The 15025-nt window shown below is 36.8% G+C and overlaps 1 protein-coding gene and 1 non-coding gene across 2 annotated transcripts in view; both read left to right on the forward strand.

The window, feature by feature from the left end:
* Positions 1-204: 204 nt before the first annotated feature.
* The window catches only part of FAM83B (family with sequence similarity 83 member B), a 60230-nt gene continuing 45409 nt past the window's right edge, over positions 205-15025 (forward strand). Inside the window, exon 1 of the mRNA XM_008691769.2 lies at positions 205-698. Coding sequence (XP_008689991.1) covers positions 243-698 — 456 coding nt within the window. The 5' untranslated portion in view covers positions 205-242. The remainder of the gene's footprint in view (positions 699-15025) is intronic.
* Positions 14195-14301, forward strand: LOC121105730. The gene has a single exon (XR_005838381.1). It is a non-coding gene; the product is annotated as a U6 spliceosomal RNA (small nuclear RNA).

Genomic DNA, 15025 nt, shown 5'->3' on the forward strand with positions numbered 1-15025 from the left:
ATCTGTTTAGCTTATTTGTAATACGAATGTGAATTATGGTGCAATTAATGCCACTTTGAATGTGAAGTGTGTGTCATATTGAGTTACTGGTAGTGGAAATGAGTAAATGCAAAAATGTTGATTGATGTGGATCATAAGAAAAATTCATTACAGAATTGTAGCTGATCTTGATTTCCTTCCTTTCGAATACCCAGATACCTCTCATCACTGCACAAATGGACATTTGAACGTGCTGTTGTCAGATGCTTGCAATCATGGAAACCTCATCAATGCTGTCTTCATTGAACGATGAGTGTAAATCAGACAATTACATTGAGCCTCACTACAAGGAATGGTATCGAGTAGCCATTGATGCACTAATTGAACATGGGTTAGAAGCATACCAAGAATTTCTTGCCAAGGAACGAGTATCAGACTTTCTAGCTGAGGAAGAAATTAATTATATTCTGAAAAACGTTCGGAAAGTTGCTCAAAGTACAGCACACGGTACTGATAACTCCTACGATGATACCTCATCTTCAGGGACTTACTGGCCCATTGAGTCTGATGTGGAAGCTCCAAATCTTGACTTAGGCTGGCCGTATGTGATGCCGGGACTCTTAGGAGGCACCCATATAGACCTCCTCTTTCATCCACCGAGAGCACAATTACTTACAATTAAGGAAACTATTCGGAAGATGATCAAAGAAGCCAGAAAGGTAATATTTTCCATTTCTAAATGAAATTTTTCATTTAAATGAAATTTTTTTTCCATCGGAGTGGAGTTGACACAGAATGTTACGTTAGTTTCGTGTGTATAACATAGGGATTCAACAAGTCTGTACCTTATCTGGTGCTTTCCACAAGTGTAGTCACTGTCTGTCACCATACAGCACTATTATACCATTGGCTCTATTCCCTGTGTTGTACCTTTCATCCCTGTGACTTACTCATTCCACTCTAAATGAAAAATAGGAAATATGTGGAAAATGCACCAGACTAGTAAAACAGATATGTATGTTAAAAGAATCTCTGTATGTGTGGACCATGCCTATTATTCTCAGAATATACACATATGAATACATAGGAGGGTTGTACTTCCCATATCTTGTGTATATTTAACAGAGTGGTTAGGTCCCTCTAAAGGAGATTTCCTTCTTTTAATGTACCTTCTTCTGCCTGTGAAGGCTAGGATATATGAACTGGCAACAAGATGATGTGATGCATTCGTTGAGTTCAAGGCACTTACATTTTCCTTAATCTCTGAAAGGAAATGTGTTACTGGTAAATCTGGTGAAATTTTTTTTTGTACTCAAAAGGACTGAGCCCTAATTCTTGCTCTGGACATAGTTTATGCTATTAAATAAACCATAGATTTACTTATTTCCTCAGTTGTGTGGAAATGGTATAAAATCAGGCATGACAATATAAAATTCTGAGGTAAGGTCCTGAGGTACTTAGCATTTTAGGGCCTCTGTGCTCTTTATTAAATATTTATATTGGCTTATAAATCTCAGAAATTCTATTTTAGGGCTCAAATAAAACTGTAGAAATTTTCTTTTAATCAATCAAATGAAAGTCATTAACTATTTTCGAGGTACTCAGTACCATGGTAGACAGTTTTGAGATTACAACAAAATTACCTAAGCTGTTTATTGCACTCAACCTAGAGTTTTAAAATGAATGGATAAGGAGTTACAATTTTTCACTATAGAGTGTCTGGTTACTAACTTACAGATGCTGTGCAATATAGAAATGTAGATCTAAAAGGGACCTGAGGACCCACACATATATCACATTGCTTTGTTTCGTGTCACCAAGACCCAGAAATGCTCCAAAAGCTTGGTTTGATGAAGTACAGGAATATAAGACCCTTGAAATTCTCAGTGACCTTATAGTTTGCAAGATAGGTAACTAAAAGCCTCCCAATCATGTTAGGGAAACACAATGTTCTGAGGCTAATGTCAAATGTAGGCTTTGCAGAAGTAAGGTGACTTTTCCCCCCATATCTTTTGAACTCAAATAACCTGGCTTTTAGCCATGAACTTAGCAGTATTGCATGAAAGAAAGTACTAACCTATTCCATTTGTTAAAAATTAGCTACAAAATCAGCACATGGTAGGTGTCCAAACTTATTGAATGAATTAAACTCCCAGTTCAATTTTCTGAATTGAACCATGAGTGCTTTTACTTTTTTAAAATTTTATTGATTTAACAGAGAGAAAGAGAGAGAGCACAAGCAGGGGGAGCAGCAGAGGGAGGGGGAGAAGCAGGCTTCCCCCTGAGCAGGGAGCCCAACATAGGGCTCAGTCCCAGGACCCTGGGATTGTGACCTGAGCCGAAGGGAGACGCTTAACTGGCTGAGCCACCCAGGCGCCCCGAGTATTTTTAATATTTTACTGTCCTGTGCTCTGTGGACACATTATACAATTGTATTTTGTAAAACAACAGAATGAAAATCAAGAATTTATATGAATTCTTGTAAAGGTAGAGTAACAAAGATCAGGTACTATAACATTTACTAATTTCTGTTTCAGGAGACAGTATATTTTTCAACTGTAATAATAACTGAAAATTTAAAACATCGCTGAAGATTAATATTACTATGATAAACTTAGTTACGAATTCATGAGCCTACACCACAGCTAGTTTCCTTTGGAGCATTGCGTTTCTATGATGCAAAATGAAATTCAGGACATATCATAAGTTCTCGGGCTAGCACTCACTGGAAACTGAACATTAGTCATGACCATTTGATGTGTTCTTTCTTTCTTTCTAATGTGGCAGCTATTTATTTCGTGAGCCTCTAAAAGTAATATCCTCTGCCTGGTCATTGTCTGCTGGGAACTCCCACTTCCAAGAGACTCATTTGAACCTTGTGCATTTGAATATAAATCATAACAGATAACAGTGTTTTGTTTTGTTTTCCAAAAACATTGGAGAACGTTTTAATTTCTACTGAGATGCATTAAATATTAGGTCAAGTGGTCTATATATGTGTATAATGTATATTTCTTTAGTCTTTTGGAAATATCTTTGTGTGTTACTATGTCTATTTAAAGATAAAGGATCCAATATTCCAGGGAAGAAAAAGTTATTGAAGTCATTTTTTCAAAATGTTACACTATTAATGCCCGTAACTAGACAAGGTCTTGTGAAAAAATTTAAAATAAGAAGAGCAAATATTTTGAAGTAAAAGCTTGTCAGAACACATTGCTTTGTAGATTAAGTGGGGTTTTCGTGACTATCATTTGCTCGGCGGATAAATCAGGTTCTTACAGTCTTCGGAATCAAAGGAAGCTTATTAGTTATCAGGGTCAACTTTCTGTTTTCAGACTATTTTCAGAAAAACTCTCTGTATTGGATAACTCTCAATGACTAGTCATGGCATTATGAAGAGGATGGCATTTTTTTCCATAAAGTGTTTGAGTAATGTATATTTTAATGAATAGAACGAATTGTCTTGCCTTCAAATTTCTTAGGGAGATTCTTTAGGTAATTAACATATGAAACTGTTGAGTTACGAAGCCAAACCAAGCAGCGCAAGGAACTGGCAAAGCAGAACCCAAGGAAAGTGATCTCAGAGAAGAATTTAAGTCCATTTTCACTGTCTGTTTGCAATTGACAGAAGGTACTTATGGATTTAAAAAAAAAAAGTATTATGGAAAAAATCTTAAAAAAATGAAAAAAAAAAAACGCTTTTCTTAGAGGTCCAAGCATTGGAATTCTGATCACCAAATTAACCTTCCAGTCCCTTGAGAAAGGAAATAAAAATGATACTATATCATACCTATCTTTACTGGAAATACTTTGTTTTTAAATTTCACTGATTTATATGCTCATGTTTCTATCTCAAGTCACACAGTCTCTGAATCACTCTACTTTTATAAGCAAAATATCCTTATAGTATTTCAAAGATCCATAGACTTGTTTTTATTTCCTCATTTTATTTTTGCCAGTTGTCACTTAGAAATTGTATAACGGTGGGCACCTGGGTGGCTCAGTCAGTTAAGGGTCTGCCTTCGGCTCGGGTCATGATCCCGGGGTCCTGGATGGAGTCCCACATTGGGCTCCTTGCTCAGTGGGGAGTCTGCTTCTCCCTCTCCCTCCGCTGCTGTTCTCTCTCTCTCTCTCATAATAAAAAAAAAAAATCTTAAAAAAGAAATGGTATAGAGGTTTTTTGTTTTGTTTTCTTGCTTTTTCCTTTTGTTTTTCTTTGTATGTCTGCTTACTTTGTTATTAGAGAATTTTCCTTTGGGAAAATCCAGTTAGAAATAACTTCTTACTTGTGCCCTAAACGGACCATACTTTTATTTACTGGCCCTTTTTTCCAACTCCTTCCTATTTTTCCCTATGTGGTTGCCGTAATTATATTTGGGTCAACTTTATATAATCTGATAGCGTCTAGCAAGACTTTTCCCAGGTAATTACTTGTCTCTCAAGAGGTGTTCCCAAGATGATATATGCATGTATTCTTAATTACTGTGAACACCTCTTATGAAAGTATCCTCTCTAATTACTTTAAAAAGTCATCTTTCATTAAAGTAATTTTTCTTCTAGCCTCTCAGTGGATATCCCTAAAGTTATGATTTCTGATTGTCTTGAATATGTGAATGCTTAACCAGAATGCTGTTTTCCTCTGTTTCCTTATTCTAGGCTAGCTTCTTCTGTGAGGTATGAATCTTACTCTTGTGAAATAGGGACTCAAGAAGACACATAAGCATGAATCTAGTGAGAATTAGGGCAGAGTATTTCCTGAGCTGTTCTGTACTGCCTCTCCTGAGTCACTGCTGTTGGGTGTGGCTGTTATGGCCTGGGGAGCTATTAGTAATACAGAGAAACATTAACCACCAATTGCCCATGGCCACAAATGGGAAGGTGAACAGATGGTGAGGCTTTTCCTGGGATTTGCCTGGTATTATAAAGGTAGTACTAGACTAGAGGCTCTATTATCTGGGGTCTTCCACTAACTAGTTAGAGATTGAACAGGTCATTGCACCTCCCCAGGTATCTTCATTTATGTAGTGAAAGACATGAAGCAAAGCCTTTCAGTGTGTTTTTAAATCTAATGTTGCTGTCCAGATCTCTACTAGTGCTTACCAATTCAGGATTATTTCAATGCGTTATACGCCTTGCTGAATTAGTCCATTATAGGAATAATTTTTTTGTGTCATAGTGTGTCACTTCCATCTGCATAACTTTGTGATCATATCCTGCCTAGCTAAGTGATATTGATGTATTTATCAGTGCCTTTATTAGGCTAGGATCATCACTGCCCTGATGTTCCTGATTTTCATTAAGAATTTCCTTTCTGCCCTCCCTGTTGCAGCTCTCACTGTGAATACTTTAATTTTTTGAACTTGAGTCAAAATTAGTTTTTTTCCAAGAAATTTTTTTTGTGTAGTCAGATTTAATGACAGTTTTTATCCTATGACATTAATTTGAATACCTCTTCTCTAAAACACATTACATGTTCATACACACACACACACACACACACACACACAAATGTGTGTGTGGGGGAGAGAAAGATTTTGTTAAAATGCACTGGCTTTACTGTGCTAACTGTTGCTGTGTCTGTACAGGAATCCACTTTCTACACCAAGCTCCTGGTGCTATGCAGGGGGTAACACATTCCACATTCTTCCTAGTTCATTTACCTACTCCCTTCCTCTACTGTTAGCAGTAACTGCCATGAAACAATATACAGTTTTAACACAATTACTTAAGGGAGGGGAGAGGAAGGAAGACACCATGTAGGGACTCTGACCTTATTGCAAGATCAAGTTTTGGGCTTCCTTAGTTGACTTGAAAACTTGTATGGACAAAACACTGTAGCTTCTGTCTCTCTCTCTTTTTCTTTTTAAATCACCCAAATTCAAAGAATGTTTTTTAAAAGACTTCAGGGAATGGTATGAAAGCTCTGAGTCTTGGAGTCAGTTAGGGCTGGGTTGAATCCCAGCTCAAACAGCTGTTTTGTATTAGCTATTATACTACAACCTCTCTGAGCTTTATTTTTCCCATCTGTAAAATGGAGATGCTAATACCGCATAGGCTCCTTGTGAGGATGGAATGAAATAGTTGACATGTCAAACATGACACCACACAGTCATTCATTCATTTTTTAAAGAGTTTATTTGTCAGAGAGAGAGAGAACACTTGCATAAGCAGGGAGAGCAACAGGCAGAGGGAGAAGCAGGGCAGGGAACCTGATGTGGGGCTCCCAGGACCCTGGGATCATGACCGGAGCAGAAGGCAGACGCTTAACTGACTGAGTCACCCAGGCGTCCAAACTCAGATCCCTTTAGAGCCAGGGCAGAAAAATAACTCTGCAGAGCAGAAGAAGCATGTGGTATTCCAGCAGGGAGTGAAAAGAACAGGGGCAAGAGGAAAATAACTTGACTTTATAGGCATTCTTGTTTAAAATGTAATAAATGAAAGATACCTTGCAGCTAAACGAGATAAGCTTAGGACCTCAAGTGCACATTGAGGATTCTTATCAAAAGTTAACTTTCTTGAGAATAAGGATGTGACTGTCCTTTACTTATCTGTCCTTTGAATGAGATGTAACATGTAATGGGGGTTTTCTGCGCGAGCCTTTTTGAGATGATGAGGGCTGCAACGCCAGACTGACATTTTGTATTTGAAGAATTCTGCCTCGCCTTCTGCAGTTGCCACAGGTTCAGCATGTGGTATGTACTTTTATATTATTCTTTTTTAAACTGGTCACTCTTCAAATTATCTTGAAAAAAAAATGTTGGCTGTTGTCATCAGGACTGCAACTGGGATCTGGTTTTGAGTAACGGATTTTATTATGTAGTCTAGTAACAGTATCAGGTGTTATTCACTGAGCACATACGTGTCACACGCTGTGCTAAGCACTTTACGTGCATTACCTTAAAGTGACCTTCACAACCACCCTGTGAATTCTGTATTTTTATCATCCATATTTTACTGATAATCTGCTTTTTTGTGATAGGCGTGACTCCAAAATGATCATGATTGGAAAGTAGCGATGACCGCCTATTCCTCGATGGAGGTCTTAGAAGATACGGTGGGGGATCTAGGATGCAGACTAGACGGTGGAGATGTAGAAGCACAGGTTTCCACACGAGCCACGTACAAGGGCTGCCGTGAGAAGTCAGAGGAAGCTACCTGCCACTGACAGAAGGTTATGATTAAGGTGATGAGAGGCAGTATCTGGGATGCAGACTACATAAGGAGGCACTGAAAAGAAATGGGTTCTCCTGAGTTTAAATGTGGGGGAAATTTGAAGTTAGAGAAGGGCAGTCAGATGATGAAGTTGTCCTTTGGCCTCTTCAGGCTTCAACTGTGAGGGGGATCAGTCACTCTTTGGACAACCTGATAGGTAAAAAAAACACGGCAGGTGTTCATTCATTCGAGCAAATATTTAATGCCTGCTGTATGTCAGGTACTGGTCTAAATTCTATGGATACATAAGAGAGTAAACTATGTAAGAAACCCTGCCTTTGAATGGAGCTTACATACAAATAAGGTAGATAATAAGCATAATACATGAGGAGTGGTAAGGAGAAAAGGAAAACAGAAGCACAAACATGGTTGGGTCAGGAGAGTTGAGAGTGGTGATGGTGTTAGTCTGCCTTTTAAATAGGGTGCTCAGAGTATACCTCATCAAGAAAGCGACAGTCAAGGAAAGAGGAAATGAGCCATGCGTCTATTCGCAGCAGAGCAGGCTAGACTTAGGGTGAGCTTTAAGGCAGGAACATGGCTTCATGTTTGTTAGAGGATGCCATTAAGGATGCCAGTTGCTGGACCCAGCTAAAAGAGGAGATGAGTAGGTGGGCTCAGAGAAGTAACAGGGAGGTCCACATGAGCCATTATAAGCACCTTGGCTTATGCTCTGTGTAAAATAGGGAACCACTGGAGAATTTTGAGTACAAGAAAGACACAATCAATTTCATATATGCCATAGTAAAGGGTACATCTGGCTGCGATTTTGAAAATTGACGGTAGGGCTCAAGAATAAGCATATCAGAGGCTCTGAAAAAAATTCAAGTCTGAGATGATGATACATTAGGTGGTTGAGATGGCAGCAGCGATGGTTAGTTTTTGGATATATTTTGAAGACAGTAACTGTGGGTGTGAAATAAGTTAGAGAATATGAAATGACTCCAGAATTTTTGGCCTGAGCAATTGGAATGATGGCATTGTCATTTGAAGGTGGCATCAGTAATCAGAGAGTTGGAATCAGGAAGCACAGCGACCAGGTTACGGAGGCCTGGAAGTTCCTATTTTCACCACGTCCGCAGGATGGTTGACTAGTAACCTCGCCACCAAGACCTACAGACATGTCTGAATAGACACTAGAGATCACATTTGAATCTAAACACAGAGAGACTGGACTTGGAGATCAGTCCTGATCTGAGGGCATAGGTAAGGGATGGAAAGTAACTTACATAAAATTTGGATACAAAGAATTGGGCAAATAGAGTGTGAGAGATAAGGTAAGACTGGCTGGGTGCTGACCCAGGACCTGATAAAGCAGGAGCTTACATAACCTGGTAAGACATGGAACCTCCCAAAGGCAATTATTTAGCAACTCTCATATGCTGGGTCAGGTGAGTGAAGGACAGAATATGATACCGGGAAGTTGTCACTTGGGAGGTCACTTTGTTCACAGGTCACTTGGGTGAATAAATTTGTATTTTCAGACAGAGAATGTGGTGTGAGTAGAGTGGGTTTGAAAAAAAGGCAGGCACTGGTTGGTGGGAGAGGTATATTAAGATCGAATTGTGGAGGTCTTTCAAATCAGTTCAGTGGTTATGGCCCGTAGGGAGTCATGAAATGTTTTTGACCCATAATTTAAATCTCTATGTCTTATTGAATCCCTGCTCTGTGTAAGACACTCTGTTATGTCATATAAGTGGAAAAGGAAGCACTTCAGGTTGTTTACAGTTTAATATTTGGAAGCTGTGCTAGCAGATTAGATTCATAGAGATATATAGATAAAATGTTGTTGGGTGTATGAACATTATGTGAATGACCTGTGTATTATATAGGATCTGGATTTTTTCCCCACCTTTTTACTGTTAACGTATCAGCATATTCTGGAGGTATTTCCTGAAGTTTCAAAGTAGAAAAATTTTAATGTAAATAATACACCTTCAAAATTTTGATTGGTAAACACAGCTTACTGGATCAACAAATGCATATAAAAATGGTGTATTTTTTCTTTATTATCAGAGTACAAATTTTTCCCTACAGAAAATATGGAAAAATACAGGACGGAGATGAAATAAAATTCTAGCTATTTTCTTCCCTGTAAGAGAAATGGATAGGGAAGTACATGTGCACACAAGCATGTGTGTGTGCATTTTAACACTTTCTGTAGGTTTCTGAATAGAATGTTTATATATAATATACTGGAGATCGTACTTGAAATTATGTATAAAAATTTGCCTCCTACTTCTTTCACTTAGGATTTTTCCCATAATAAAATAATTGATTTCCTGTACTGATAAGCAGTGGCATCGCAAAACAGGAACAATGGGAGCTGCCTGCCCTGGATGCAGGTAATAAGGAAGTTCATTATCTCTAGGGAATTTAAAAGCAACAATAAGATTGACTAAAAGGCAGTCGCTTTTTATTACACCATATGCTGGCAATTGTAAATAATGTCAGTGATGATATGCTGCTCCTCACCAGGGCAGGTCCCTGCTCCCCCCACCCATCCTTACCCCTCCCATCATTCCTTGGTACACCAGCACTGATATGATGAGAGTCTTATGGTAATATTCCTGTAGAAAGGAGCAAAGCTTCATAACTGGTTTTGTGTAATCATTAGACACTCCATAATTAGTCAACTCGCAAAGCTTTAAAAGCAGAAAAAAATCAGTACACATTTTTTTCACAAACCAACTTTCCTTTGGACTGTATTAATTTCTTATTAATAATCACCTTTTGATCTCCCTCTTAAGAATTAAAACAGACATTTTAAACAAGTAAATAAATATGAAAAGCAAAAACATTGCCATTTGGCTAAATATCAATCCAATATGTGCTACTGGAAAATCCATAATCATGAAGAAAAAAATCAGTATCTGTGTCATAGTGGTCATATTGAAGGCTGCTGAAATCCTGGAGCAGTTACAGGAAAAAAATAAAGAATCACGAACCGTGTAGTCTTTTTATAAATGGGCAATTGGAAATTGAGAAAATCCAAAAGTCTGAAGTCACCCAACTGATTAATAACTATTAGGACAGATAGTATTCAGGCTTCTCAATTTCCATTACCAGACTTTTTTTTTTTTTTAAGACTTTATTTGAGAGAGAGCGAGAACGTGTGCACACAAGCGGGGCGGGGGGAGGGGGAGGTGGGGAGCAGAGGGAAGGGACAAATAGACTCAGCACTGAGCAAGGAGCCCAGCATGGGGCTCTATCCCATGACCCCAAGATCATAACCTGACGTTCAACCGACTGAGCCATCCAGGCGCCCCTCCATTAATAAGACTTTTATGTTATGTTGCTTCTCCACTGGAAAGGAGAACTAAATTTCTCAACAACAGTAGTAATATCTAATGTTCAAATAGTGGTATGTGCCAGGCAGTGTTCTAGGCTCTTTATATGTATTAACATATTCATAACAGCTCTCTAAGATAGATAGCTCTATTGCCTCCATTCAGAGGTGAGAACAAAGAGGTTAAATAACTTACACTAGGATTTAGAAGTAGGAAATGGCAATGCTGGTATTAGAGTCCAGGCAGGGGGTCCAAACAGAACACATAACCATCAGTATTACCTCTGATAGACCATTCCATGCTGGTACCGTGTGGAGCAGCTGAATTCTCACCACGCTTTTGTGCAGGAATCCCATTTGATTCCTGCTTATCTACCAGATAAAGTCCAGCTCAATAAGCACGGCATATATGAGGCTCTTCATGCATCCTTTCTTTTGTGCTTTATCTTCTTCCTCCTTCCATCAGTCACCTTAAACTCCAGTTTTATTGAATTGCCATTTTCTGGGCATTCCATGGTAGCTTATTCCTTCTTAATTTTGTAATGATTATTCACCTACTTGAAGCATCTTTTTCTGTTCTCTCCTATTCAGTTTTTAAAAATTCATGTTAAATTTTATTTGTTTGGTTGGGCTCTGATCAGTTCCCTTGCCAGACTTTGATTAATCACCTCCTATGATATTGTCACCTTTGTACTTATCCTTTGATTTTAGATGAGATACATTCTCCATTCTGTTACAGGGTTCAAGGTTCTTCGTTTCTTTCCTTTTTTTTTCTTTTTTTTTTAAACTAGGTTATTTTCTTTTTAAGATTAGATTCATTTTTTTAAATTGAAATATTAACATACAATTTTGTCTTAGTTTCAGGTGTACAACATATTGATTCAACAATTCTATACTTGCTCAATGCTCATCATGATACATGTAGTTGCCATCTGTCCCAATACATTATTTTTAAATTAATTTGTCATAATTTTTTCTTTGCTGTATATGAATTCTTTGTTAGATGCATATATTGCAAATATCTTTTGTGACTTTTTCACCCTAGTAATGGTATTTTTTTTTTTGATAAACAGAAGTTTTTCATTTTAACATAGCCCAATTTGTTAATCGTTTATCTTAGTTAGTTATTTTGGGGTTTCTTGGAGGAAATATTCACCTACCCTAAAATTTATTGGCTTTTAGAAGTTTTATTTTATCTTTCATATTTGGGTATACAGATCTTTCTAGTGTTGATTTATATGTATGATGTGAGGTCAGGATCCATGTTAATGTTTGTATGAAGATCTAGTTGACCCAGCACCTTTAATTGGCAAATCATCCTTTCCATGCTGTACTACAGTGTCACTGTTGCCCTAAATCAAGTAACCACTTACATACTGGTATATTTCTGGTCTCTCTTCTATTGATCTATTTTCTATCCTTGTGCCAAGACCAGAGTATTTTAGTTACCATAGCCTTACAGTAAATGTCTCTGTTCAGTAGTGTAAATCCTCTGTTGTTCCCCACCCCCAACTCCCCAGTCTTGCCCTGGCTTTTCTAAATCCTCTGCTTTTCTGTAGGAATTTGAAAATCATCTTGTCAATTAAAAAAAAAAAATCTGAAATTTTCATTGACATTACATAGAACAGTTTGAAAAGAATTGGACTTTATATATTGAATTATCCAATCCATGAACAAGGTATATCCCTCCATTTATTTAGTTATTAGTTTCTTTCAGTGAGATTCTATATATAGCTCTAACACATCATTTGTTTGGCTTGTTTGGAGTATTTATTATTTTTCATCTTATTGGAAATAGTACCTTAAGAGTTTTTTTGTTCTAATTTTTTTGTCTTCTTTACTAGTGTATAGTTTTTTGTTTTTTGTTTTTTGTTTTTTTTTGTATTTTGACTTGGGTCCAATGACTTAATAAATTCACTTGTTCAATCCAGTAGTTTTTATATAGATTATTTGGAGTTTTCTATCTGTATCATCATATCTGTAAATAATGTGTTTTATTTTCTCATATAAATTTTCAAAGTTTTGATGACCTTATTACATTGCTAGGTCTTGCACTACAATGTTGGATATAACATGAAATATGAGTAGTGCTTGATGTGGAGTTTTTTCTTAAACAAACCATTTTAAATGTAAAGTCAACTGATTTTAATGTTGTTTAAAGATAATGTATTTTTACTATTTTAAGACTTTCTTTTCTTCTCTCATTTTCAGTAGAGATGTAACTACATAAGTACATATTTTTCATTTTTTTTCCCTCTTGAACATAGTAAAGCTGCTTTTGAGTCTGTGTCTTAATGTCTTCCTGTTGTTTTAAATATCTCAGCTGGCATCTCTTCAAATATTGCTTCTGCTGTATTCTATTTATCCTCTTCTAAGAATTCTGATTAGAGATATGATATACATCTTGTTTCTTTATTTAAAACATCGCATATAAATTTCATATTCATTTTTGTAATTTCCGTAACTTTCTCTGTACTTCATTCAGGATATTTTCTTTTCTTTTCTTTTTTTTTAAGATTTTATTTATTTATTCGACAGAGATAGAGACAGCCAGCGAGAGAGGGAACACAAGCAGGGGGAGTGGGAGAGGAAGAAGCAGGCTCATAGCGGGGGAGCCTGATGTGGGGCTCGATCCCATAAGGCCGGGATCACGCCCTGAGCCAAAGGCAGACGCTTAACGACTGCACCACCCAGGTGCCCCTCAGTCATGTGATTCTTGAATTGAAAGCCTGTTTATGATGATACCAATATCTGGATCACCTATGGGTCTTTTTCTGTTGTTTGTTTTTTTCTCTTGGTGTTTGGTCATTTGGTTCTGTCTTCTCATGTGCTTGGGATTTTTTTATTGAATGCTCGATATTTAGTATAAAAAATTGCAGAGGTAATCTCCTTTAGACAGGATTTAGTTTTCTTTGAGTTGACAGCTAAAGTAAGATTAGATCCCCTTATTCCAGATAGGGATTGAGATATAATGAGGCTGAGATTTAGTCTTTCAGAATAGTGATCTCTCTCCAGTTTTCCCTTACCCTTAGGGTAACACTTCTGGAATTTCCTTTAAACACTGAAGGTGTTTATAGGGTCCTCTTTCTTGGAAGAATCTGAACTCCAATGTGATTGTCAAAAACATTCTTAAGCTTTTTCCCCTCTTATCAACTTCCTTCTGTTTGGTTTCTTATCCTTTTACTGAGTGAGAAATTTAGGATTTGGCAAGTGTCAAGGGCAATACCACAAGGAATCTTGAGTTCACTTTATTGTGATTCCCATTGCTCTGTTAATAGGGGTTATTAATTGAGTCCTTTTTGCCTTTGTGGTACTGGCCTCCAGTTTTGTTTGTTTTCTCTATCCCTCTGAGATTGCTGAAAGGTCTTCACCATAACTTACCTTGCTACCAGTGCCTTGCTTTGAATTGGCAAGTGTGTAAAAGTGTTAGGTGAAAAAGTGGCAGGAAAAATTTATCTTACTTTGTTACTTCTCTTCTATCTATGATCTTGGCCCCACAAATACTGGCTGTCTTTATTATTTTTTTCTGGACCTTATTATTTCCATTAGGAGAGTTGGTCTAATAAAATTATCATTTTCTTGTATTAGAGAAGCCCCTTTTTTATTTTGAATGCATAACTATGATTAAATATCACAAAATTTGTAGGTGAAGTTAAGAAAAAAATAACACATGTATCAGATATATATTAAAGGAATTTAAAATAAAAACCATTGATAGTGTTCACTTCAGCAGCATATACAACAGAATTGGAACAATACGGAGAAGATTAGCATGGCCCCTGTGCAAGAATGACACGTAAATTCATGAAGCATTCCATAATTTTGCTGAATGGAGGATGGGCCTTAGGGAGGGCATTTGTTGTGATGTGCACTGGGGTGCTATATGTAAGTGATGAATCACTGAATTCTGCTCCTGAAACCAATATTGCACTGTATGTTAACTAACTAAAATTTAAGTAAAAATTTTAAAAAATGATAAGCTACCACTATTTAAATGTTTAGAAAAAAATTATTTAAAATTTGTGTCTAATTCAAAAATATGGATATTAATCAGTGAATCAGTTAAAGGCTAGTTTTTTCTTCTTCTTTTCAGCATTTCCAACATTTTAAGAGTGGAAACCATCCTGTATCTTATTTTAACTTCTCATGCCTTACTTTGTCAACATTTCTCTGTATAATGCACGTCATGAAACTCATTATTTTAACCATTATTCCAATGAAGTTTTGTCTGTATAAGCTACAAATGATAAATTCTTGTGTTTAGAATACTACTCAAAATACTGTACATATGAGAATGTGTTTAGGTATAAATATGCTACCTATGTAAGGATGGACATTCATGTATATTTATGAGGGTATAGGTATAGACTTTCAGTTTTGCATGTTCAAAATATTAGAGACCTGCAAGTCCCTGAAAAACACAGATGTTTAACTGGGGAATTTAATAGGGCTTAAGTGCTCTTAGGTTTAAAGTCTTAAAAAATTAACTCTATGTACCATAAACAATATATAGCCATATATAATTTAGTAATAGTACTTTATATATAT

The sequence above is a fragment of the Ursus maritimus genome, unplaced genomic scaffold (genome assembly GCF_017311325.1).
Source record: "Ursus maritimus isolate PB19 unplaced genomic scaffold, ASM1731132v1 scaffold_29, whole genome shotgun sequence".
NCBI classification, from domain to species: Eukaryota; Metazoa; Chordata; class Mammalia; order Carnivora; family Ursidae; genus Ursus; species Ursus maritimus.